The sequence below is a fragment of the Cynocephalus volans genome, chromosome 16, assembly GCF_027409185.1.
Source record: "Cynocephalus volans isolate mCynVol1 chromosome 16, mCynVol1.pri, whole genome shotgun sequence".
Lineage (NCBI taxonomy): Eukaryota > Metazoa > Chordata > Mammalia > Dermoptera > Cynocephalidae > Cynocephalus > Cynocephalus volans.
The window spans coordinates 6589080-6616281 of NC_084475.1; the positions used below are offsets into that span (position 1 = coordinate 6589080).

General features: G+C 45.8%; 1 protein-coding gene across 1 annotated transcript in view; it reads right to left on the reverse strand.

The window, feature by feature from the left end:
- ITGB3 (integrin subunit beta 3) overlaps nucleotides 1-16881 on the reverse strand; it is a 36325-nt gene extending 19444 nt beyond the window's left edge. Inside the window, exons 1-8 of the mRNA XM_063080355.1 lie at nucleotides 16818-16881; nucleotides 15245-15330; nucleotides 7372-7567; nucleotides 4615-4867; nucleotides 3055-3217; nucleotides 2268-2429; nucleotides 536-631; nucleotides 22-111 (exon numbers count right to left, since the gene is read on the reverse strand). Coding sequence (XP_062936425.1) covers nucleotides 22-111; nucleotides 536-631; nucleotides 2268-2429; nucleotides 3055-3217; nucleotides 4615-4867; nucleotides 7372-7567; nucleotides 15245-15330; nucleotides 16818-16881 — 1110 coding nt within the window. The remainder of the gene's footprint in view (nucleotides 1-21; nucleotides 112-535; nucleotides 632-2267; nucleotides 2430-3054; nucleotides 3218-4614; nucleotides 4868-7371; nucleotides 7568-15244; nucleotides 15331-16817) is intronic.
- Between the last annotated feature and the right edge of the window lie 10321 nt (nucleotides 16882-27202).

Sequence of the window (27202 nt, forward strand, 5' to 3'; positions counted from 1 at the left end):
TTCCTAGCGCAAGACACTTACCCCATAAGCATCAACAATGAGCTGGAGCACATTGCTGGAATCAGTGGACAGAACCCCCACTGTGGTCCCTGGGATGAGTTCACTGTAGTTCTAGAAAGGAAGACAAAGATGACTAGAGCTTATCAAAGGGAAGTGGTAGTCTCCAAAAGCCTTCCCTACATCAGATTTAGGGTCTTAAAATGAAGATTAGGGGAAGGCATGGGATAGTTTACTTGCCACCGCCAGGAATACATCTAGCAGTTTTTCAGCCCCGAGCAAAACTATAGGAAACCTCTTACACTCCTTCCCCCACTGAATTACCTTCCCTCCACTACTGCAAACATCAACACACCCCTCCTGGTAGGTTCAGGTTGGAGGAGAAAGGCTAGAGAGGAATCTTTAGCTCCTGGGGAGTAGGTTGAAGGAGGGTCTTTCCTGGTTGGGGACCATGGGCAATGCTAGCCCTGGGCTGGCTCCTTGGGCCAGGTCCACCCATCACAGGGCCCACTCCCGGAAGCCCCAAAGGCATAGTTACCTGGTAGAGACTGACTACATTTTCAGTCACTGCAAATATCAAATTGATATTTTTCTGGGATAGCTTCTCAGTCATCAGTCCCAGAGAGGGATAATCCTGGAAAAGGGGAAGATGCGGAAGTGAATGAAGTCTCACATATGTCCCTGGATTCTCAGCCTTTGAAGGCAGGTGGCTGACTTGGTCTGTGGCCCAGACAGTGATGGTGCTTAAACTTTTTTACCCATGGACAAAGTGAGGCAAGAAGGGTAAGAAGCTGCACAAATCTAGTTGTGAACTTAAGGGAAAGTGAAGAGGTGCCAGCCAGTGGTGTCAAAACTAAGCACCTCTTTCCTCCTACTCAGTTTGAATGCACGAATACCACGTGCAGCTTCCATGGGCCAGGCACTGGGCTAGTCCTCGTCGTTTTAGAGATACTGAAAAATGCCTTGGCCTGGCCCTCATGAGACTCCACTACATAGTCTCAGCTTTTCTTTCCAAACATCACTCACTTCTCTCCCTCTTGCACTCAGTACTGATCCGGCCCACTCTTCCTCTCACCTGGAGTGGCCTTCTTTTTGGTAATGTTCCTCCTTCCTCAGGACCCAGCTCAAGTCCCACCTCCTCCAGGAGGCCCTCCTTGACCACCCCAGCACAAGATGGGCTTTCCTGTTTGAATACCTGCAGCCCTTATTGACTGCACTGCCCAGTTAGCACTAATCATGCATCTAGTGTTATTAGTAAACGCATATATCCTTTCTCCTCAAGTAAGCCAAAAACTTAAGTTGATCTTACAAACACAAAAGGACCTTACATAGTCTCCTTTATCTCCCTCAGCCCCTGGACCAGTTCCTTGCATAGATTAGGTGTCAAAGGTTGCTGTCTTGCCCATTGCCTGATAGTGATCAACTTGGATATGACTGACACCAAGGGACTCAAGTGACACTGGGGGAGGTGGTGAATTGTGAACATGTTATGGGAGCCTAGACCTTGCAGTGAGCTCATGAGTTCATCCAGCTTAGTCTCCCACCTTTACACAGGTGTATCTTTAAGCCACCTATTCCAGGGAGTTCCTATATCATCTTTAGAGATGAAGAGCTCACACCTCCTTCCAGATACCTAGAGTATCAGCAATCTGAGCGTCAACACACTTCCTTTATGGCTTACAGCAACGGCTCCTGTTTCAATTTAAATTCCTTTCCTCTTGTTTAACCTTCTACAGCCATGTAAAACAACTTATAAGAAGTCTTCTCATATACCAGCTAAATCATCCTTTAGCCTTCTTTCCTTCAAGCTAAATGATTCTGAGCCCTTTAACCTTTCCTCATAGGACCTGCTATCCATGCTTTTGATGATCTTTGTCTCTTTCTCCTCTATCTTCTTCCAACAACCACAAGTGAGCATGGTATTCCAAGAAGGGGCTAATCAGTGCAGAGTAGAAGGGAAGGGCTGCTTTCCAGCTAGACCTGTGAAAGTCCTCTCTGACCATTATTGATGCTATGCTGCTGCTGCTGCTGCTGCTGCTGCTGGTGACAGTGGGCATGTCATAACACCGACCAGTCAGGGCCATCTCTAATGTTGTACAGGCGGTATCCTGGATGAGGGTGTCTAGTTGGCAGGGGGCAGGGGAAGGCTGAAACCAAGCCCTGCCCCCTGCCCAGAAGATGGGCTGCCATTTTCATATTCACATAAGGACTCTATCTCAGCAGCCCTGGCCATAGGGAATGGGGAATCTACGTGGTACCAGAGATCTCACCATGGAAGTGGAAGCAGAGTAATAGTTGTCACTGCCAACATGACACTGCCCATCATTGGGCTGGACAATGCCTGCCAGCCTTCCATCCAGTGCTATATGAGTCTTGGCATCAGTGGTAAACACCAACAGGTGGGATGCATCATTCCTCCAGCCAATCTTTTCCTGTTTTTTTTTTTTTTTAAAAAAAGATAAAACAACTTTAGCCATGTCCTTGGTAGAGAACAAAGACCTCTCTGGCTGAAGGGCTGAACAAGTTGTCTTGGAAAAGGGCCTCAGTCCCAGCCCTGGGAACCCAAGCTAGAGCTTTCCAACTCAGGGGTATTTGTTTTTTTAGGAAAATAGTCTCATAGCTGATTAGTTCAAGAGGCTGAATGATACCTTCTTCAACTCCAAACCTAAATCTCCCAGTGACAGTCACATTGCCCATCTAGAAACCCACATGCATCTGCACAGCTGGGCTGGGCTAGAAGAAATATCCGAACACCTGACTACTTTGCTGAGGTTAAGTTAACCCAGCCTTGACTCTGCAATAATTCCAGAGAAGGTGGGAACATGCTCCCCCCAGGGAACATCTGGGACCACTGAGGTTCAAGAAAATGTCAGCCCTGGCCAGAGTGTGGATATAGGCAGAGGCTGCATATCAGAAGCAATAATGACTCATAATGCACAAGGCTCTGCTTAGTTCTCATCTCTTACGTCACACCAGAAATCCCCAGGGTTGAGCCACTTCCTTCCCTGCTTTGATCTATGCCAACCACACCTGGCACTCCCTGCCCTCCAAACTCACATCACAGACTGTAGCCTGCATGATGGCATCAAAGCCACCCTCTGGAGCATCTCGGTTCCGTGACACACTCTGCTTCTTCACCTCCTCATTGAAGCGGGTCACCTGGTCAGTCAGTGTCAGCACATGTTTATAGCCAAACATGGGCAAACAGGTGGTCTTCATACTGGGGAGGGACAGAGATAATTTAAGTAGAAACCGTGATGGAAAAGGCAGCATAGGGATTGGGAGGGAAAGGGAAAGGGACGAGGACAGATATGGACAGTGGTATGCCCAGGCCAGTTCCATAAACCCACAACAACCCAGACAGTTCAGACTCCTAACTCCTCAAATTACCTGAGATGTCACATCAACCTCACCATCAGCTAGCCTAGAAGATAAGAGACTGAGCTGTGAAACCAGACTGCCTGGGTTCAAATCCCAGCTCCCCATTTACTATCATGGGACCTTTGGCAAGCCTCTCTAAACCTAATCTGAAAATGGGAACATCATAGCACAGGTCTGCTAAGAGTTGTGAGTCTTAAGTGAGTTAGTACATGCAAAGCACTTAGAGCAGAGCAAGGCTCAAGTTGTTGTTGCTATCAGCTTATACGTAACACTACTCCAAGGTAACAATAAAGCAAAAGTCCATCAATAAGCTAAGGTTCCTGAACCATCAATAAACTGATAGATCAGGCCAGACGGGAGCATTTCTGTCCCCAGCCTAATAGTCTGTTTAATTGATAGCTGATGTCTTTACAAGAAAACCTTACAACCCAGACAGAAGGTTAAAAGCCACATCATCTAACTTTGAAAACTAAAAAGTGAATTCACACCTTGTCAGGCTCAGTAACCATATTTTAAATTATTATAATACATGGGTTTGCATAGTCTCCACCAGTTAAATAAATAAGCCTTTCAGTTTATAAGCCAAAACGTCAGAGACACAATACATAAAGAGTTAAATAAATGCCACCTCCACTCTTTTATATTCCTCTAGGAGTTCATTTTTTTTTTTTTTTTTTTTGTCCTTTTTTGTGACCGTGCTCAGCCAGTGAGCGAACCGGCCATCCGTATATAGGATCCGAACCCGCGGCGGGAGCGCCACTGCGCTCCCAGAGCCGCACTCTCCCGAGTGAGCCACGGGGTCGGCCCTAGGAGTTAATTTTTTATGTTTTAACCCTGCAGGATGCATGCCCTTGATGAGGAAGGCAATAATGACAACTATGGAATCCATCCTTCTGAAATCATGACTCTTTTGTTCGCTTCTCTGTAAATTTCTCTCTACTTTTGACCTCATTTCCTCCCATTCTCTCTTACCTCCTATGTATTTGTGACCAAGACTAAGAAGCTGATGAATTTTCTTTCTGGGTCTCCAAACAACCTTGTGCTCAACAGACACGTGCTCCAGATCAACAGGCTAAGCCCATTTGCCAGACAGGAAGACCAAAGCAGACAGGAGCTATGGTTTGCCCAGAAGGCAGCCAACAAAGCCATGCAAGAGCTAGAACTAGGAACCAGGAATTTGACCTGCCAGGGGCAAAGGAAAGGGGTGTTTCCTGGGCTTCTGGAAGAGGGACTTACTCAAAGCAAGGGTTTTTGAGGGCTTCTGGTGGAGAGATGTACATGTATGGTGACACAGGCTTATCCACAAAGGCCCCGAAGCCAATCCACAGGTTACTGGTGAGCTTGCGCATCTGGGAGGCCAGCTTGGTGCCCAGGTTCTGGATGCTCCACAGATCATCTTTCATAGAGTAAGACAGGTCCATCAAGTAGTAGATGTCCACAGGGTAATCCTCCACCTGTCGCACTTGGATGGAGAAATTCTTCGAATCATCTGGAATGGAGAGGATATTATAGTTTTTCTCCTCTTCTCCCTCTTAAGACTGAATAAGCAGATTTGGACACAGTTGAGACTAAGTAAACTGCTTGATCAAACCAAACTTGAAAGCCCTGGTGCTGTCTCTCCCCTCGCAATTCTATTCCTCTTCCAATCTCTTGACCCTCCTATTTTTCTTTTCTCAAGATGGCACTTTATTTAATCATCTCCTTACATCAAATTGTGTCTAGAAAACATATTACCATGTGGTGTGTCAACATCACAGGTCCCTGGGTCAGTCTGGCATGCAGCATACCCTCTAACATGGCACGGGCTTCCCGAGCATGGCACGCTGTCACAGGACAAGGGGCCACAGGTCTCCCAACCCCTGCAGACAGGTCCCATGAGACAGGAGGCGGGACCAGGGCTTGGGTCCTCGGAGGGTGATGCAGCACCTGAGGGGCTCCTCAGGGAAGGCAAAGCTCCAGGAATCCAGCCCCACAGTTGAGTGCCAGATGGGAGGAGCTCACCCAACACCTGCCTGCAACCCACACTGCTGTCACAAAAGCACTTAGACAACTTCCATTTTGATTTCTTATGTGTCAAATGGTCCAGAAATATTACTTTGAGCTGTTATAGAAACAAGGACTTCATGGTCTTGATAGATAAAAATACTATTTCTACCAAAAAAAAAAAGGTATTTACATATGAACCGGACTGGGGCTCTCGGGTGAAGCTGGCCCTGGAACCTGCTGTGGGAACCAGTGCCAGGAGGTTATTTTCAAGTATTACACAGTGCCCTTCATCTTTAAAAAGACATTGTGATATTCCAAAATGACTCTGGAAGCCACCTGCCAATTTCCTGAATCCCTACGTAAGAAGTGGGCGTTTAGGTGGATTGCAGGAGGAAACACTGAATTCCCCTGTTGAGAATTCCAGTTTCATTTTCAACAGGTGTAGACATCCCAGCTCCTGAAAAGGAGCCCCACGAAGGTGGAGATCTCAGGCTGTGGGCAGTTATAAAAACGTGCGCAGCTGAAACACCTCCACCTTTTTAAAAACCTTATCACACAAAACTATTTCTGGATCCACCATTTCTTACACCTGCAGGTGGACGCTAATTTTAGCTGCCATAAATAAAGTTCAGTACAGTAAAAACAAACACGTGATGAGGGGGAGAAAGCCTGTACCAGACTGTGGCAGACATTAAAACCGAAACAGGCACCTGCCAGAGTCCCGCAGCTCCCAGGGGCAGGCCGGATCTCCAGGCGATGCTTGACCCTCCTATTTTTAACTCCTTCTTTTCTATTCTAAAATTTTCCACCTTCTCTAAATCCCCATCTATCTAATCCTCTGGGTCCCAAGTGTCTTCCACCCTGAGTGACAGAGGTTTGGGCAGTTGTTATACTTCAGTCTCTGTAAAAGACAGGATCTGTGTCCTATCTTTCTCTCAATTCCATTAGCACCCATTAGCACATGCCTTACACATAGTAGGTCTCAAATTCTTCCTGATTTAATTGGAAAGTCAAAAATCAATGCTTCAAAACGTCTGTCACTGAGCCTAATCCTTCCTCCCTCTGAAGGCCTTCTTTCCCTATTTTGCCAGCCGCCAAGCCCCTGCCCCAATCCACCATGGAAAAGGGACTGACAAATCGCTTTCTCATCCTCTATCTCATTTGCACCTCAACGCAAAGCTATAAGCTAGGTGAAACAGCCACTAGGGGAAAGAAGAAACAAACACTTTCTTTTTTTTTTTTTAATTTTATTTTGTCGATATACATTGTGGCTGATTATTGCTCCCCATCACCAAAACCTCCCTAGACTCTGAACGATAAATGCTGGCGAGGTTGCGGAGAAAAAGGAACTCTCATCCATTGTTGGTGGGACTGCAAAATGGTGCAGCCTCTATGGAAAATGGTATGGAGGTTCCTCAAACAATTGCAGATAGATCTACCATACGACCCAGCTATCCCACTGCTGGGAATATACCCAGAGGAATGGAAATCATCAAGTCGAAGGTATACCTGTTTCCCAATGTTTATCGCAGCACTCTTTACAATAGCCAAGAGTTGGAACCAGCCCAAATGCCCATCATCAGATGAGTGGATACGGAAAATGTGGTACATCTACACAATGGAATACTACTCAGCTATAAAAACGAATGAAATACTGCCATTTGCAACAACATGGATGGACCTTGAGAGAATTATATTAAGTGAAACAAGTCAGGCAAAGAAACAAACACTTTCTGAGCACCTACTATATCAGAAGGGTTACGTAACTTGCCCAAGGTCAAACAGCTAATACATGGTGGAGTTAAGATCCAAATTCAGCTCTTCTGACTCAAGTCGCAACACCTTCCATTTTCTTCCACTGTCCTGGCCACACCTCCCCCCAGATCCTTCCCTTCCCACCCCATCTCCATTCTGAGCTAATGCCCCAAGATTTCTAGCTCAGACTTTCATCTTGTACCCTATGCCCACCTGTCCCAGGTCTTTCCCTTCGATGAGTCCCATCCCTACCTGGCCGTAGCCGGAGTGCAATCCTCTGGGGACTGACTTGAGTCACCTGGGAGCTGTCTCCAGAGCCCTTGTCGCTGAGGGGCCTGGCTTCCAGTACTTGGGCCTCACTGATCGGGAACTCGATGGACTCCGGAGCACAGTTATCCTTCAGCAGGTTCTCCTTCAGGTTACAGCGGGGCGAGCCCAGAGGCAGGGACTGTAAGATAGGACCCCAAGGGGAAGCCCTGCAATCAGAGCTAGGGTGGCTCTCTGCCTCCTGCAGGCCCTGCCACCTCCCAATGCCTTATAGCTTACCCAGCACTCAGAGCTAAACCAGGATAAATGAACTGGTGTGGTCCTTCCTAGGACAATCCCTAGGACCACTGTACAGAAACAGGAAACTGAGGTATCAGAAAGGATGAGTGAGTGCCTGTCCATGGATTGATAGCTAGGAAAGGGGCCTGTATAGCAAGATGCCTGTTAGACCAGCATTTTTCAGACTGTGAAATACAATTCATTTGTGGGTCAATTTAGTGGGTTTTAACCATCATTTTATTAAATAAAATGCAATAGGACAGAATAAAAGATATTCAAGTGTATTAATAGTAAAAATAAGTGTGGTTTGTGAAATTTATGTATTGGAGAGTGGGGGTATAATATGCATAACAAGTAATGATATACAACATGTTTCTGTAGGTCAGGGTCAAAACAGTTTGGAAGCCACTATGTTAGACACTGGCTAGGCTGTGAGATCCAGGAAGACAGGGACTGTGTATGGCTGATTCCCTCTCTATTCCAAGCACCCAACCCAGGACTTACACAAAGATGACAGATGGAAGGCAGCATGGGAGGTGGTAAAGTGTAAGGGCTAAGAGCCCAGGAGTAGAAAGGCCAAGACTAAATCTCAGCATTGCCACTTCTAACTGGTTACTGGGGTGAGTCACTTAAATTCTCCAAGCCTAGTTTTCTCAACAGTAACATGAGGATAATAAAAATCCCTCCCTTGGTACTTAGAGTAGTTAAAATCAGAGACAGAAAGTAGAATGGTGGTTACAAGGAGTTGGGGAGAGGGAGAAATGGGGAATTGTTGTTTAATGGTGTATTAGTCCATTTCTGTTGCTTATAACAAAATACCTGGAACTGGGTAATTTATATGAAAATGAAATTTATTGCTTACAGTTTCTGAGGCTGGGAAGTCCAAAGTCCATCTGGTGGTGGTAACAGTGACCCAGGGGTCTCACATTGCAAGATGGTGGAAGCAGAGAGACAGACAGACTCTCCTCTCTTCTTCTGGAGCTCTCAGAACCACACCTGACCACCATTTTTAATCCATCCCCTACTGCATGGTCCTACAGTCCAATCACCTCTTCGAGGTCCCATCTTTCAATTACCATAACGGGATTTCCCACCTTCATAATAGTCACAGTGGGGGCTAAGTTTCTTTTCTTTTTTTTTTCCAAAGATGACCGGTAAGGGGATCCTAACTCTTGACTTGGTGTTGTCAGCACCGCGCTCTCCCAAGTGAGCCACGGGCTGGCCCCTGCTAAGTTTCTAATACATAAAACTTGGGGGACACAACTCAAGCGACAGTGAGTTTTGGGGGGACATAATTCAATCCAGTACAAATGGGTTCAGAGTTTCAGTTGTACAAGATGAAAAGAGTTCTGGAGGTGGATGTTGATGATGGTTTCACAACATTATGAATGTATCTAATACCACTGAACTGTACAATGAAAAACAGTTAAGATGATAAACTCTGTGTAATAAACATCATTGTATCCCATATGGATCTTCCTGCTTCCTTCTTCCGTCACAAAGTACCTTCTCAGTTCAGAGGGTGTTATACTCTAACTCCCTCCCTACACAGTGCTCAATAAGTGTTAGTGCTTACTATAAGATGCTTGATAAACAGCTCCTAGACAAATTGATCATGAATGAATTCCACAAGCTTAGAAAAGTGCCATAATGGCAGGCACCTGACCAAAGCCTATCCTACCCCTTCTGCTTCCTCCTTCACCCTGGACAAAGAACAAACTGAGCACCCTTCCAGAAACCCTGGCATGTATCCCACAGCCCTCTGAAGTTCTGTGTGAGCTTACACCTGAGCCTTGAATGGGAGACATGTCGTACTGGAAAGAACACGGGAAATCAAGAAACAGGATCAATCCTATGTCTGCCACTAACTAGCCATGTAACCTCAGATAAGTCACTTTAAGTCACGGTTTCCCCACCTGTTTGATAAGAAGATTAGATGACATGGTATTTTAGCCCCTTCCTGCTCTGACATTCAGCAAATTTAGCCAGCACTGTGTGGACGCATGTCCATAATGGCTCCTTGCCGGGCTGAGGGGACTGGCCAGAAAGCTGGAAAACCCCTCTCTGGATCCATTTCATAATGTCTAGGACTTCAGGCTCTCCCCTCACCCGCACCTTTACCCACACCCCTTACAATCACTTCCAAAAGTCAGCTGGATAATCTATACCAATATCCCAGAACAACCAAAGTTAACAATTACTGAGCACTTAATGCATGTCAGGCACTGTGATGAGCACTTTCCATGGATTAATGCAATCCTCACTACAGTTCTGTGATGCTGGAACTATGATTATTTTACAAGTGAAGAACCTAAGGCTTAGAAGATTGCAAATGAAAGACCCAGTCTTACAGGTAAGGAATCTGAGGCTTGGAGAAGTTAAGTAACTTGCCCAAAGTTGCAGGGCTAGGAAGTGGCGGAATTGAGATGCCAACTAAATAGTCTGAATGTTATTATCCTCATAAAATAAGTTTTCTTGCATTCTGTATGAGTGAGAGTCAAGGCAGAGAAGCAGGAGTATGGAAGGGACAGCCTCTAGGAAGAGCCACACCAGAGAATGCCCCGGGTAGGGAACAAGATGCAGGATGAAGATGTGAAAGGTGTGTGGAAGGATGGATAAGTCCTGCTCCTCAGTCCCCTCATGTCACCTAGGAGCCATACTGCCAGGAGAGAGACTGGACCACCAGGAGCCATCCATCCTCAAAAACTCTGTAACCCAAAACCCTTCCCCATGCTTGAAGTGTCTCCCTTTCTCGCCAGTCCAGTCCCCCTCCGATAGGCTGAAGAGCTCCCCCATGTGGAAGGGAACATGAACAACACCAGCAGCATGAGGACCACCCTGGCCCAAGCAACAAGGGAAAAGAGCTTCCTTCTTCCTCTTTCAGCAGGTCTGAGGGTAGAGAAATGGCCTCAGCAATGGGAACATGTGGATAAGACTCAACCTTCCTGGCCACAAATATTCCAACAGGGACATTGCAGACCCTCCACGACACTGAGGGAGATGACAATCTCCTCCCCCACACCCGGCTCTGGCTGAGGACAGAATGGCAGCAGGGAGAACTCATGGGCACTCCGGGGTTTGTGCCCAGACTCCTCCTGTGGTCGCTGCCCATCTCTCCCACCCCTCAGGAAGCAATCTCTTTCTTGCTCAAAAAACCCCTAACCTCATCTCTGATTCCAGCTGCCTACAAAGCCCCATGGAGAAAACCTTCCAAAAAAGGCAATGATTGGATAAAACGAGATGCAGTGAGGAGCTGATCCTTTCCAGGACAAGACAGATGCTGAAGGAGAGAGCAGAAAGGGGAGACCAGAAAACCGAATGTCAGCAGCAAGACCATCAGGTGTCTTCAGGCTGCATCAGTGAAGGGACAGAATGTTTTGGAGGGGCTTTCCTGACTCCCATTTTCTAATGTGACAGTCCTAATTAGAAGAGGGTTTGAAGTGCTAAGACACACTGACAGTCCTTACAGTTTGTTATGAATTTCCTCAGAAAAATTAAACACTGAAAAACAAAAGCAGCTCCTTCCCTCCCTCTGTGGTCACTGACATCAGAGGTCAGGAACACAATGGCCAAGCTCTCCCTGAGAGCTTCCTGTCCCAGAAGATACCAAGGCAGTGACCTCAACACCCCTGGGCAACACTCCCTTTCTCAGTAACCCGGATTGAGAAGGTGAAAGCAGGGTCTCCAGGATCCTCAGAGAGAAAGCTAGAAGGAGGGTAGATAGGAAAGTTCTAGCTCCCTGTGAAACTGGACATTACACAAAAAGGGCAAAATTAGCCAAGGCCCACAGGAAGCTTCCAAGCACAGTGGCGGGAGGCTCCAGCCACGTTCCGAGCCAGCTTGCTGAATTACCTCTTTCCTGGGAGAGTGACGTGTGCTGTGAGTACCATTCTCCATTAATCCATTTTGGAAATTGGGAAAGTACAGCATGAATAATTGTCATTATCCTGCCTGTCTCACAGGGTTGGGCAGAGGATAAAACACAACTGAGAGTGTGAAGCGCTTTCAAAATATAAAAATCTCAAGATACATTAAATATACTCAAATCCTGTTACATATGGCATAGACAAATAAATGCAAACATAAGGTCACTCTTTTCAACAGTTACCACTAAAACCCCTACTGTTACTCTTTTCTTGGAGGGCAGGAGTCCATATGCCCTGGGACTCTTTTTTTAACCCCAGAGAGCCACCAAAACATCTCCAATACAAATAAATTAACACTGTTGTCTTTATTTACTCATCCAGTGAGGACAAAAAATTGCCTGGACACTCAGAGAGAGACGTACAGAAAGGACAGAACGAAGGAGGAGAGGAAAAGGAAAGTTTGTATAGTTGCTGGTGTACACACCTCACTGTTTACAAGAGGAACACTCAAATCATACTTTTTTTTTTCATAATATCAAACTGGAGCAAAACTCTCAAGGTAGACATTTGTCCTCCAGATTAAAAATAAGCAGAAAGAACAAGCAGCAGAGAATTGAGAACAAAATTATGTTAGTGACTAAAAGGAAACATCAATAGTGGCCTAAACCTTTCCATCGCAGAGAAGGAAAGAGGAAGGAAGTCCTATTGGAGCCTTCCTCTACTTTGTTAGACCCAAACCCACCCTTTCTTCTTTCATCCCTGGATATCAGACTAAGTATGAGCTGGTCTACCTTCCATTGCGCACTCAGGCCTATCAAAGACTGCCTAGTATTTCCCTCCAACTTATGGTTGCCAAATTTAGCAAATATTTGGGACATACTTATACTAAAAATTATTTTTTGTTTAATTCAAATTTAAGTGGTGTTCTGCATTTATCTAGCAACCTTAACTCCACCTCCACCCACCTCGACCCTTCCATCAGCAGTGTTTATCAAACATTCTGATGCAATAGGTCCAGGGTCCGTTCTGGGAACCTTCATCTTTAACAAGCACCACAGGTGATACCCACCACCAAATGAGTCTGGAAAGTTCCAGTCTCCAAAGTGGTGCCACCGAGGCTGAGACCGCAACTTGAATCTCTGTGAGAAGCTGGCCTCTTTGCTAGACATACAGACCAGAACAGCATGCCACTCCAACCCGTGTCGGTATCCAACTCTCCAAGAACACACCCTATGCAGATGGGCCCCAAACTCCATGCTCATCTACGTTGGCTGTGTTTTCCTATTACCCAGCCAAGCGCTCACTACACACACCCAGAGCTGCTGTCCTCTAGGACCAAGGGAAAGCTGAGCCCAACCAGTTGTTTTTCCAGGCACTGAAACAGCCAAGACAGGGGAGGCAGAAGCACAGAGGGCTCTCCAGAGTTGATAATTCAGCAAATCACGTACAAAATGGACCAGATGGTTTGCCTTTAGTTTTTTAAGCCAATGGCCAAGGCACTTGCAGCAGTTAAACTTGGTCTGTGCAGAGGAAGCCCTGCTCCCTCAGGAAAAAAATAGCAGTCATGTTCAGGTAACAGCTGGGGATTCCCACCCCACACCCCCTGGTAGAAACATCTGCCCCACACTGGGCTCCTCCTTCCTCTCTCCTCTCCCCACCTCCCTCTTGCTTAATGATAGTTGTGGTCATTCACTAAACCCCTGGCCTCCCCTACTTTCCTGTTTATGTTCCATTCTCCTGGGGAATATCTCACTGGACTTTCTACCTCCCCTCACTCATTGTCTTTGGTCCTAGCTGTGCCCTTTTCTTCAACGAACTCAACCCCCCCCATTCCTAGGCTGGTCCTACATCATGCTGTGATCCTACCCTGCACTCTCCCCCCACCCTCCCACAGACTGCCCCAGCGGACAAGATGCACCTGCAACGCAGTCACCCATAAATATTCTACATTTGCATCTCAGAAATCACGTGACCTAAAAGCTTTGATCAGACCTCAGCCCACCTCAACTACAAGATCAAGAGAGTTTTAAAATGATGGGGGGAGGGGGTGGGAAGAGGGCAGGACAGACCCCTTCCAAGACTCAATTTTCTTTTTCCCCAGAATTTTTGGGCCAGAGTTGCCTGCATTTTCTCTTGCTTGGGTTGAAAAGGAAGGAAGGAGGAGGGGAAGTGTCTTTTGAGAGATGTTAAGTCTTCTGCCCTTGCTCCACCTCTGCTCCAGCAGGGCTCAGGTCATGCAACCCAGATGAGACGCCCTCCCTCCCCTCCAGCTCTCCCTTCTTCCAGGATTCAATTGCAGAAGTCTTGTGAAAGAAGCTTAATAATATCATGAGGGTAACCAAAGAAAGGAGGACATGGCAAATGAGAAGGGAGGAGGCTACACCACACTTGAGCAGCCAGCTCAGCCCAGAGGGGAAGAGAACCTGCGGGGGTGGAGAAGAAGGACTCACCCATCTCCCCCCTCTTACCCCCACCCCCACTCCCAGCCCCTGGGAATGTTTCATTTGCTAAATGAAGTCAGTGTGGCCCAGATGTTGGGCAGCTGCCTCTGGAAGCAGTTCCCGTGCTGAACAGCATGGAGGAAGACTATACTTTCAGGGATCATTTCTATAGTTTGAACAGCATGGAGGCCATAGCAGCATGTTGAGGGGGCCTCCGCTGTTCTGGCAGCCCACTGTCCAAGGATAAACACAGCCTCCCAGCTCCCGCTCCTCCCCCTAGCCTGCCAGGAAGGTTGCCTTTTTAGGAAACCCAGCGAATCAGCAAGAGAAGCAGACAGAGAAAATGAGGGGCCGGGTTGGAGCAGTCAGAAAACCGTAGAGATCAGGGACTTGCTATGTGACAGAGAAGACACCTCAAGTAGTTGAACAACAGCCAGGCCAGGAGCTCAGGTAACCACCTGCCAGGGGCCAGAACAGGCCAGTGACTCAGGCTCAGATGCTGTAATCACTGGGAATCTCTCCAGCCACAGTCACCGCTCCCCCCACCCCCCCACCAGCTCTTGCCAGCTCCAAATTTCCACCCCTGCCACAAGCACAGCCATTCCCTCAGACATACTCATTCCCCAGGGCCCCAGACAAAACAAACCTTGCCTAGACACAGCTAACCCTTTCCTGTCACCTTCCCATCCTCACCAAATGGGCCCAGCTCCTTCCCTCATTGACACCTAGGAGAGGGAAGGAAGGAAGGAAGGAAAGAAGAGAAAAGAAAGAGGAAAAGGTAAAGCCATGGGGCCCGATCGTCAGCGAGAAAGGAAGAGAAAAGATTCTCTGACTAAACATCCCACACACAAGTGCCAGATGCCTCCTCTATTTGCCATTTTGAAATTCTGGAAAAAGAAGTAAGCCAGGACCCCTCCGTACCTAAAACCCTCCCTGCCTCTCCTTTTGAGGCCTGAGGACCACCTCCCTGGGATGTTCCAGCTCAACAAAAAGCAAGCAAAGTGTAGTGAAGGGTGGCACTGGTTATGGTGAGACCAGGAGGCCCATCCAAACCGGCCAGTGCCAGGGGCTACGCGCAGACTCTGGATGGCATCCCAGCCACCCCATCACAACTCTTCCACCATCCACCAGCGGGAGGGATTCGCCCGAGTTTTGCCCAGAACAGACAACAGGTTTGTGTGTTTAGGGCAGAGGAGATAACCCCAAGGATCTGTTCTTACACAAAAGCAGCTAAGTCTGGGGAAGAATCAAGGCCAGGTGTCTGCTCCTTACCTCATCTGAGCACCAGGCACACACGGGACTCACAGCCAGACACTGCTGGCAGGAGCTCACGCCTCGGGTGGTGCAGATGTTGGGCCCTGCAACAGACAGACAAAGGCATGAGCACCTGATTTGGCTCAGTGAAGGAACCAGCCTGCCCCATCCTTCCCAATTTTCCCACATGCCCAGGTTTTCAGCTGTCAGCTGCACACAAACACACCCTAGCCACACACGTTTACCATACACAGGCTGTTGGTAAGATCGGGAGAAACTCATCAAGCCCTCAGTCAAGAGGCCACAGTGATGGCAAGTGACCGGGCCAGGCTGAGCCATGGACCCCAGTGCCAGATCATAACTGATGGAAAGGCTTTAATTAACAACTGGTTTGACACCTACATTGTGCAAATGAAAACATGAGGCCCAGAGAAATGGCAATGTGTCCTCTCTTCAGTTATTCTAGTGATATTCACGGCCACTACACAGGGGATCCAAGGCCCGATCTGCTAACATTAACACAAAGCCTAAATATGGTGGGAACAGGAGGAAGGAGAGGTGACTTCGGTCGCAGTGTCCCACCAGTCTGCTAGGGGAAAGCAAATCTGAAATCTTCTCAAGCTTCCCAATACATACAGTCATCCCTCAGTATCCATGAGGGATTGGTTCAGGACCTCCCTCAGATACCAAAATCTACTGATGCTTAAGTCCCTAATAGAAAATGGCATAGTATTTGCATAACCTATGCACATCTTCCCTTATACTTTAAGTCAACTTTAGATTACTTATAATACCTAATACCATGTAAATAGTTGTTATACTGTATAGTCTGGGAAACAACGATAAGACAAAAAAGTTTGTACACGTTCAATACAGCCAAAATTTTTTTAAAAATATTTTTGATCTGAGGTTGGTTAATTCCATGGATTGTGGAACCCACTGATAGGGGGGCCAACTGTATATCTTAGAATCCAAGCATAAAATGCTCCAGTGAGAACTGCAAAAATGTTAGAAAAGGTTGACTGATATAAATTGGAAGAACAAAGGGCCGGCCCGTGGCTCACTTGGGAGAGCATGGTGCTGACACCACCAAGTCAAGGGTTAAGATCCCCTTACCGGTCATCTTTAAAAATAAAAATAAAAATAAAATAAATAAATTGGAAGAACGTGGAATTTTGGAGCTGGAAGGACTGTGTTTGAATTCTGAGGAAACCTGGGGCTTCCAGGAGATGCTTCAAAGATTCCACATATAATCTAGTATTTGGGGGAGAACAATGGAAGTTTAAATTGTCTAACTTCAAAGGCCTTTCCCAACTCTAAAATTCTACAAGTGAGATGTAAGCCCACGAGTAACCTCCAGGGCTCCACCCTCTGACTTGACTACCCGGGCATGTGAGTGCGAGGACTGCGGAGTGGGAATTACAGCTTTGTTTCCAGGCCTAACGCTAAAGCATCAAGGTCACCTCTGAGGTGGGGCAGCCCTCAACCATGCAATATCCAAAATGGAAGAAAAGTAGCCGGTCTTCCAAGAGCTGCCAGATTCAAAATACCTGAATGTTCCGAACCAACAATGCAGCCCAAGGCTTCTCACTGCAAGGGCTGTCTGGCCGTCTCTCTGCCTTCCAGTTGCTCTTTCCCCAGGCAGACGTGGTCATGGCCCCTCTTTACTGATCTGTCAGGAGAGCTCTGAGAGGAGCACAGCCTGAACTATTTTAGGTATCTCCCTTCCTTTTGGGCGTTTCCATAGGAATTGGCATCCTGGGGTTAATTCTGGACATAGATGCTATCAATTTTCACTGGGGGAGGAGAAGCAAAATGAGACCATGGGAAGAGTTAGAAAAGAGGACTGTGGGAGGTGTGGATGCTGTCAAATTATTTTTGAAAATTTTTCCCAGTTTATCCATTTATCCATCTATTCATTCTCAATTTAACATTCCTGAAAAGAGTCATTTTATTCATCTATTCATTCTCCATTTATCCATCTATTTATTACCAAATTAGCATTTCCCCATGAGTCCTTGGCTTGTAGCCACCATAGAAAGCTTTGCCAGATGCTAAATAACAGCAGGCCCCTCCCAGTGAACAGGTGGTCCCTGAGCCCAGAGGATGAGGATTTGTTCTTTAGGAAGTCATGCCTGGAGAGTCACAGTCACCCAGTTCCCTTCATCCCCTCTTTTTAATGAATCACAGGTTGATTTCGTGAGAACCAGTGATCCCCCTCATAATACCCCCCAACCAAGTCCTGCCACTAGGCAGGTTCCCTGGTATGCAGTGGTTGAAAGTGACTGACTCATCAGTCTCTGTGCTGGGTCCATGCTGATTCAATGAGCTGCACTCCAAGGCCACACTTCCCTGCTGAACATGTGGAAGGAGTTTAGGCCTGTGTTCCGAGTCATCCATAAGGCCTGCATTCCTGCTCAGCCTCTGAGGCCCAGACTCAGCCCTGCTGGAGAAGTGGGGATCTTCACCATAATGTCATTGAAAAGAATGAACAACTCCTACTGCCCCTTTCCATTGACAGATCAGCCAGACCAGGGAAACAAGGTGGATTGGCCCTTGTCCTCACAGGGTGGTTGTTAAGGATGAAGTGAACCGATCCCTGTAAAGCTCTGAGCACAAGAGCTGGCACACAGAAAGTACTCAGTAAATGGTGCTGCTGCTGCTGCTGCTACTACAGTTGCTATTGTTTTCATGGTTGCTGTTTTTACGCTGAGTCTCAAGCTGTTTAAGGCAGGTGAATGTTTTACTTTTTTTTTTTTTTTTTTTCACCAAAGACACCAGTCGACAGGGCACTGAACAAGAAGTGGTGGGAGCGTGGAGCCAGAAAGTATCAGGCTAGGGTAAAATGATCAATTGTCAGCTCCGGCTTCTAAATGGAGTTAGGAACATCAGTGTCCAAAAATCCAATCTAGGAGGACGGCCAAGAAGAGAAGGCCAACTAGAAAAGAAAGACAGAGGCAGCCAAGAAGTTTGCCTGGAAAGTAGAAGTAGAAGGCTGTGGCTTGGCACATCATCCTGATTCACAGAACCAGAAGAGAGACTAACGGTGGGGAATGGAGAGAAAAAGGAAACAAGGAAGAGAGCTGGATCCAGTGGGAGTCACAATGCGTCAGTGGGGGCTATTTCGAGGACACGTTGTCCAATGAAACAAGATGTTAGAATTCAGGAATGGGCCACTCTAACGAGGTCAGGGGACTTGAGGAGAGACCTACATCATAGTGAGAGGTGTTTAGCAAGGGAGGACGATCTGTACCACAAGCACTATAGACACCTCTCTACTGTCTGCCAGAGAGGAATTCAGACCTGGGTGCACAGCCCTGCCACTGTGACCTTTGACTGGCCACTTTCCAAGTAGGTCCATGGGGACACCCATGGCTCAGGTGTGCCTGATCTTCTATTACAGTCACCTGGCTGAGTGTGTCATCAAAGAAGAAAACATCTCATGCTAACTGCCCTATGGATGTGCAAGTGGTTTCTCTATAGCAAATTGCTAAGAAAGCTTATTTTATTTTTCTTCCTTCATTAGATGTAGCAGCAGCTCAGTAACCCAAGGAAGGGGAAGTTCAAGGTAATACACATTTCTGTGGTCTGAGCAAAAAGCTCCAATAAGCAGTAGAGAATCCAAACTACCCTATTTCATCAACTCTAAGACTATGGATGTAGGATTTATCCTGATTTCAGAGATTTTAAAATGTTTTTTAAAAACTGTATCAGAGCCAAATAAATATGGTATTTAACACTGGAAGGCATTTGTGTTTAATTTGCCTCCACCAATATTAAAATGTGTTATGGGTTGAACTGTGTCCCTCAAGAGGATATTGTGAACTCCTAACTCCCAGTACCTGTGATTGTAACCCTTATATGGAAACAGGTTCTTTGCAGATGTAATCAAGATGAGGTCATTCGGGTGGCCCTAATCCAATATAACTGATGTCCTTATAAGAAGAGGAAAACACCACGTAAAGAAAGAGACACGCAAGGAGAACCTCATGTTATGACAGACACAGAGATTGCAGTGATGCCGCTGGAAGCCAAAGAACACCAAGGACTGCTGGCCATCACCAGAAGCTAGGGAGAAGCAGGGAAGGCTTCTTCCCAAAGCCTCACAGGGAGTGTGGCCCTGCTGATGCCCTGACTTCAGATTTCTAGCCTCCAGAGAAAATAAATTTCTGTTGTTTCAAGCCACTTAAGTTTTTGGTACTTCGTTACAGCAGTCTGAAGAAACTAACAAAATGGACTTGCATTTCCATGGCATATATGACATGATTTGGAGGAACACTGCCCTGAAACACTTTGCATAATCGAAAAAAACCCCAACATAACAGAAAGAGAAATACCTCATGTCCTCACTCATAAGTGGGAGGGAGAGAAAAGGAAGGAAGGAAAGAAAGAGAAAGAGAAAAATAGAAAGAAAGAAAAGAAAGACAGATAGAAAGAAGGAAAGAAGGAAGGAAGAAAGAATGAATCACAATAATACAGTGAACTTTCAAAAAAAGAGAGAACAGAACTGTGATTATTAGAGGTGGGAACGTGGGAGGGGCAGCTAGCAAGAAATTAGCTAAGGGTTACAGACTGATTAAGTCTTGTACACAAAACTTAATGAGTACACTAATTATCCTGATTTGATCACCACATGTGTATACATGCATTGATATTCAAATCTGTTGCTTACAAATATATATAATCAATTATGTTTCAATAAAAATAAATAAAATTTATGTAAAAGTCAAAAGAAAAAAAAAAGCCAGCCTAGAATGAAAACTTTGCTGTGTTTACTCCACATATGGATACGGTTGGAAAAGTGGTTACTTGAGCTTTACACTTTCCCACCAACATACATCGACAGCGTCAGCATTCCCACGCATTCATTTCCTCAGCAAGTACTCACTGAGCACGTTCCTGTGCCAGGCACTCTCCTAGGCACTGGAGACACACTGATGAATTAAACAAAGCTCCTGCTCTTGTGAAGCTTAAATTTTAGTGAGGAAGATGATAAAAACACACACAGTAAAAAATTGCAATTTTAAACAGTGGCAAAAGCTTTTAAAAAATAAAGCAGGAAAAAGAAATAGCAAGCCATGAGAGGAGGGGAGTCTCCTCTAGAGAAAGTGGTCAGGAAAGGTATGAGGAGTTGCTGTTTCAAAGTGATGCTAAGGAGTAAGTCATGGGACAATCTAGGGGATGAGCATTCCAGAAAGAGCCTGAGACGAGAGCTAGATGGACTTCAGCCTGTTAAAGCAATAGCAGGCAGGGAGGAGGCTGGAGAAGCAGTCAGGGGCCAGAACACTAGGAAGCCACAGGCCATGTTAGGAGTGTGGTTTTCATTCTCCACATGGTGGGAAGCCACCGGAGGAAACTGAGCAGAGGTGAACCAAAAAGATCACCCTGGCCTCCCAATGGAGGAGAGACTACAGTGGAGAAGCAAGAAGGGAAAGAGACCAAGTAGGAAGCTATTAAAGTAATCCATGCAACAGATGGCGGTGGTTTGGATTTGGATGGTAGTGGTGCCAACTGTGTCGTCAGACTCTAGGAGGATTCCGAGGGCTTGCTGATGGATGGCATGTGAGGCATGAGGGCAGGACGGGAAAGATTTTGGCCTGAACAAGTGAATCCCCTTTGGACAAAATTCAAATGTTTTGACCACTGGCCATACCCTTTCACTGACCTTTCAGCCGGCCGGCCCTGCCCTTATAAGTGAAGCCAGATCGTGCCTAGTTATCATCTCCAACTGGGTGAGTTAGGTAGCCGTGTGCTGAAGCCTGCATAAAGCCCATCCTCGGACAGAGTCCCATCTCGCATAGGGATGTGGTCTAAAATCAACAACCAGCCCCTGGGAAACTTGGCGAGGTAGGGGCAGTCAAACAGTAGACAATGTAGATATGGTAGGCACAGCACGCAGACCAGCAGAGAGCTCAGGTCTAAAGCCACCTCTGCCATTCCACTGGCCGTATGACCACACCCCTTCATCTCTCTGGTGCTCTCCCTAAAGCCCAGTGGCTCTTTGACTCTATGTCACATCCCTATTTAAGAATTCAACTGCTTCCTAGTACTAACAGGTCTGGTAACCCAGCCACCTCAGCCAAGCACTGGTGACCCCAAAGGGCTGTTTCCTTTCCCCCATGCTCCCAAAGACCATATGGGCATAATACTTACCTTGTGAGTTGTTAGGATTAAATGAGGTAGCATATGTGAAAGAACCATCTATAGCATATGCTCAGAAAGTGTTCGTTCCTTCCTCCTTCCCTTCACTCCAGGCACTTCCTGCACCAGGAATGCTCATCCCTCTCCCCTCAACCTCAGGGTGAGAAGGCCCTTTGTCTCTGACAGGATATAGTGAAGAAATCACTCGGTCAGGAGACAGCAGCCTCCAGGACTAGACCCCACCAATGCCACTAAACTAGTTTTGTGATCTTGGGCAAGTCACTTCACCTCTCAGGAATCCCCTTTTTACTCTTCCATAAAAGCAAATGGTGCTGGATTAGAAGATCTTCAAGGTGCTGCCAGACCTGGAAGTAGGCGCAGTCATGTGTCACTTAATGTCAGGGATACGTTCTGAGATACGATCACTAGGTGATTTCATCAATGTGCAGACATCATAGAGTGTATTGACAGAAATCTAGACTTGATATAGCCATTATACTTTGTTGTTTTGGGGTTTTTTTGGCAGCTGTCCAGTATGGGGATCCAAACCCTTGACCTTGGTGTTATCAACACCATGCTCTAAGCAACTGAGCTAATAGGCCAGCCCCATTAAAACCTTATGAGACCACCATTGTATATGTGGTCCTTCATTGACCAGAACATCGTTATATGGCACATGACTGTACTCTTCCAGCCAGAAAGTATCAACAGGGCGACTAATACTCTAAGAGGCCTAGCATCCCAGGGCCCAAGACCCTTCAAACAATGCACAAGTGGCCTTTTCTTCCTAATAGCCTAACCGATATTTTATTCAAACACTGTATCTCGGAGTTCTGGAAAACTTTGTTAGCACCAGCTCCACCTCCCATCTGACTCATTCAGTGTACAGAAGAGGCAGGCCTGTACCAAGCACTGTTTAAGGCCTAGCCCCGCGTGCCCCGTAGGTGACCTCCCTGACATCCAGCTTTCCAGTTCTGCTGCCTTCCTCCCCCAGCTCACATCTTGTGGGTGTGGACAGCAGGCAGCAGTGCTGTCACCAGTCCTTACTGCCAGCACATAGGAAGGCAAATTGGTTCAATCATTTTGGAGGACAATTTGGCAACACCTATTAAAATTTAAAATATTCATGTCCTTTGACTCAGCAACTTTAGTTCAAGAAATTTAGCCTGTAGACACACTTGGACAAAGGTACATAATAAATGAATAAGGATACCCCTGTAGCTTTATTTGTAGCAGCAGATAATTGGGAATGACCCCAATGTCTGCAAACAGGGAACTGATTAAATAAATTCTGGCTCATCCGTGTAACAGTATGTCTTCTGCCTAGAATCATAGCTGTTGGGATAAATAATAGAAAGTCATAAATCAACATAAAAAGATGCACAGGGTTTATTATTAAGTGGCAGTGATCCCATTGTGGATGATTCTATTTGAGAAATAACAATAATGATAAATAATTATATATGTTGACAAATATATAAGGGAAGAAAACTCTGGAGTAATAGTCAATGTGGTTATCTTTAAGGAGCTTGTACTTTCTACATTATTCTATTTCTGTACTACCTGATTTTTTTTTTTTTTACAAGTTGAATTACTTTTTTAAGCTAAAGGAAAATTAAAGCTAATTTTAAATGCCCTCTGTTCTGCCTCCCTTTCTACATTTGCATTCATTTAAATGTAGGCTCCCCAGAGCTGCTAGCCTTTCTACAAACTGCACCTTCAGCATCAAAACCCCATAGCCTCTTGGAATCCCAAAGCTCAGCAGGAACACAAGAATAAATTGGGGGGAATGGGGTGAATGGGAGATATTGGTGAAAGAATACAAAATTTCAGTTAGACAAGATGAATAAGTACAACATGGTGACTACGGTTAATCACAATGTGTCATCCACCTGAAAATTGCTGAGAGTAATTTTAAGTGTTCTCACTACAAATAAATATGTGAGGTAGTGTATATGTTATTAGTTTGACTTAGCCATTCCACAGTGTATGTATTTCAAAACATCCTGTTGTACACCACAAATATATGCAACTTTTATTTGTCAATTAAAAAATAAATAATGATGATAATAAAAGAGAACGGAAAAAAAATAAACTTTGCCTGTCCCACTCCCATGGCCTTTAGGAACTGCCCAAGGCAGAGTCTAGTCTGTTCTAAACTTGTGGAAGTCCCAGGAACAAGACACCACATTCCCTCCACCTTCCGGGACTTGGTCAAACAAGCAACTCCCAGGCAACTCTAGCAAAGGTTTAATCTAGAGGAGTTTATCATATATAATGGCTAAAGTAAGGGTTTGGAACCATCGGTGGATCTCACAGACCCAGGTTTTCCCTATCTAAGAATTCCATTAAAGATCTAGGGTACAGGGACTTTTAAAGTGGCTACTGAATGTGCCTTTTGCCAAACTTCTGGAGCTCTCTTCTAGTGCAAAGTTTTTTAAGCTTGACTTTAAAAGCAGAATCTCCCTTCTCCCCTCAAAGAGATCCTTACGTGGAACTCCAAGTTATAAGTCAGTTAAGGGAGAAACGTCTCCAGCTGAAGGTGGGAATGGGCAGGAGCAAACATCTCTCCCTTCATCTCCTTCACCTGCTTTGCAGCCCCCGTGACACCAATAGACTGAGGCCCAGACGTAAGATGATTGGTTCAAAGCTACCCACAAAGTAGGTGAAAAAGCCCACAGATAGGATATAGGTTTTAATTTCAGAACCATAGTTCTTTTCACACTGATCTTTTGCACTGATCTTCCTTTCATATGAAAGGAAGTAGCATGTCACATAAGTTTAGTAAAGGGATAGACACACACACCTGAGAACTACATACACATGGGGAAAATGTCTCCGTTGGACACGCCACCTGATTAACAGTAGACATTATCAGGGAGTATAGAAGGGAACCAGCAATTTTACTCTCAATATTTGACTTTCTAATGATGAGCATGTATCACCTCATTATTTCTTTCCTTGAATGTTTGAACATCTTCACTAACTCAACAAAGAAATTGAACTAACTTAATTAAAAAACAGGGTCACAGGCAGTAGTCTTTTTGTGAGGATATCACAGAAAACCAAAAAGGAAGACCTCTAGTGGGTTGTTTTTCAAGAGATGCTATCAGAAATAAAAGAACGGAAGGGCCGGCCCGTGGCTCACTCAGGAGAGTGTGGTGCTGATAACACCAAGGCCACAAGTTCGGATCCTATATAGGGATGGCCAGTTAGTTCACTGGCTGAGCGTGGTGTGGACTACACCAAGCCAAGGGTTAAGATCCCCTTACCAGTCATTTTTTTAAAAAATAAATAAATAAGATAAAATAAAAGAACGGAGCTGGCCAGTTAGCTCGCGTGATTATAGTACAGTGTTATAACACCAGGGTCAGAGGTTCGGATCCCCGTACTGGCTAGCTGCCAAAACAAAAACAAAAACAAAAACAAAAGAAAATAGAATATCCCCAAGTTAGTTAATAGCTTCTGGCTCCAAGAATTGTGACATATTTTGCCACAAAATATCCACTGCTCTTAGAACCAAGAATAATAGAAGTGTTGGCTGCTGCAAAATCCTCTCCAATAAGTCTTTAGCTACTTAGCACTTGAGAAATCTAACGGCTTAGACATGGCCTAAATGCATCGATTCAATTAGAAAATTTAGAACTTGAAAGCTGAATGGCACCTCCAGGGTTTAATAAATCTAGCTCCGCTGCTTCCAGGGTTACAGTCTCAACACAAAGAAGATGGAATAGCCTCGGGTACAATCTTAGAGTTACTGATACATGCAACTTGAGTGAATCACAAATGCATTACACTAAGTGAAAGAAGCCAGGCTTGAAAGGCTATACACGGTATGATTTCACTTATATAACATTCTGTAAAACACAGAACTAGAGGGACTAGAAGCAGACCAGTCCTTGCCAGGGACTAGGTTTGGAGGGTGGTGAATTGATTACAAACGAGCTCAAGGGAACTTTTTGAGGTGATGGAAATATTCTGTACCTTGAGTAGGGTGATGGTTACTTGACTGTACACATTTGTCAGAATTCATAGAACTGTATACCTAAAAAAGATTAATTCTACTGTACATATTTCACCTCAATAAACCTAATTTTTTAAAAAAGGAGTATCTCTGGTGACAATGTGTACATGGAGAGGAAGGCAGATTTTATCATTTTTTTTGCTAGAGTCTCACATTTCAATAAATGCCAGCAGTTTACACAGAGGGAATAGGCAGTTCCCCTCAATGGTGCCATTTCCCTGCTGCCACCTTCATTTCCACTAGTGACCTGAGCACCATCGGGCACAGTGATCTTCCCATTCAGGAACGGCCAAGGTTCAGGAAAAGGGAGAAGCAGCGATGGGGTGACACAGCAGGCCAGCTCTGTGGGCAGCAGAGACGCCTAGTTTAAGCCAAGTGGTTTATCTCTGAAGCTGCTTAGTCACTCCCCCAGTTAATTATCTGTCTGCCGACTCATGACCTGTGGTTCCTGTGGGCATGCTTCCTGGCAATTCCTGCCAACAAGGGCAGAAGGATTCTTGGGGCTGGCAGGGGATGATAATCAGAGATCCCAAGTGCGGTGGGGAGTTGCGGAGGAGGAATTTCTATTAGGAAATTCCAGAGTCATGTCCAGCCTCCCCCTCCCCCCCCGTTGCCTCCTTGTCCCATCTTATGCTGTCCCCAGGAGACCTCTGCCACTCCTTACCTTTGCCCTTGCACCCACAAGTTTGAGGGGGGTAAAGGAGAATGTTTGTCCTCCTGGTGGCTCCTCCTGGGAGGGGGAAAAAGGCAGACACTTCACAGAGGGTACCCTAAGTTTCCAGCATCCTTGATCAAAGGTCCAAATGCCCCAAAACTCATGGTATCAGCTGTATTTCAATACCTTCCAGAATGTCCAGATGGAGCACCTGAGGATCTTTCATGAATGAATGCAAATACTCAAATATCTGGGTTTCTTAAAGTGAATCACATCACCTCTAGATGCCTTTTCATAGCATTGCATAGTTATTTGTCTTGCTGCCTTTGTGCCAGGCACTAGGCATTGAGTAATGAACAAAACAGACACGTCCCTCTCCTCATGGAACTTGAAATCTTGTGGATGCCTTTTACCTTCCTCTGAGGTTCTCTTGTGGATAAAGGAAATGTATCAGCCTCTCTCCCCTGTGGCCTCTTCCGTAGATTCTCACTGGGTCAGAATGGCTGAGATATGCCACGCCACCACGGAGGAATGGGATGAAATAAGAGAGCCCCCCTCACATAGGGGTGGAAAAAGGGGGGCCATCCATCTCATTCTGGGAGCCTGGATGGAGCTCATGCATGAAACAGTAGCAGCTCTTGTCTCTAATATATAGTAGATACCACAGATCAGGAGAAGAATGACAGCAGCAGTTGCCATCCACTGACTACTTACTTATGCCTTTATCTCATTCAATCAGCACAGAGCATTGTTTCCTGCACTCTAAAGAGGAAAAACTGAGGACCCGAGAGAAGAGGTCATTTACCTCAGGTCACCCAGCCAGTAAGCGGTAAAGTCAAGAATCAAATGTGTATCTGACTGGCTTTAAACCATTGCTGTCCCTTTCCCCAGCCAACAAGCCTTTCTCTCATGTCTCTCCAGGCCCTGAGGATTCCTGCAGGGGACTTCAGTTACAGAATTTCCAGGATATAAACTTCAGAAGAGAAATAAGCACCTCAGTTCAGAACCAATCAGGTTAGAATAAAAACCTTAATATCAGGAAGCCATAAAACCCATTGCTTCTTGGGTAAAGCTAAACAGATCACCTTTGTACATAAAATCCAAAATTCGATGCTATCTTCAAACAACCTTTCTTCTCTCCATACCAGACTCTATG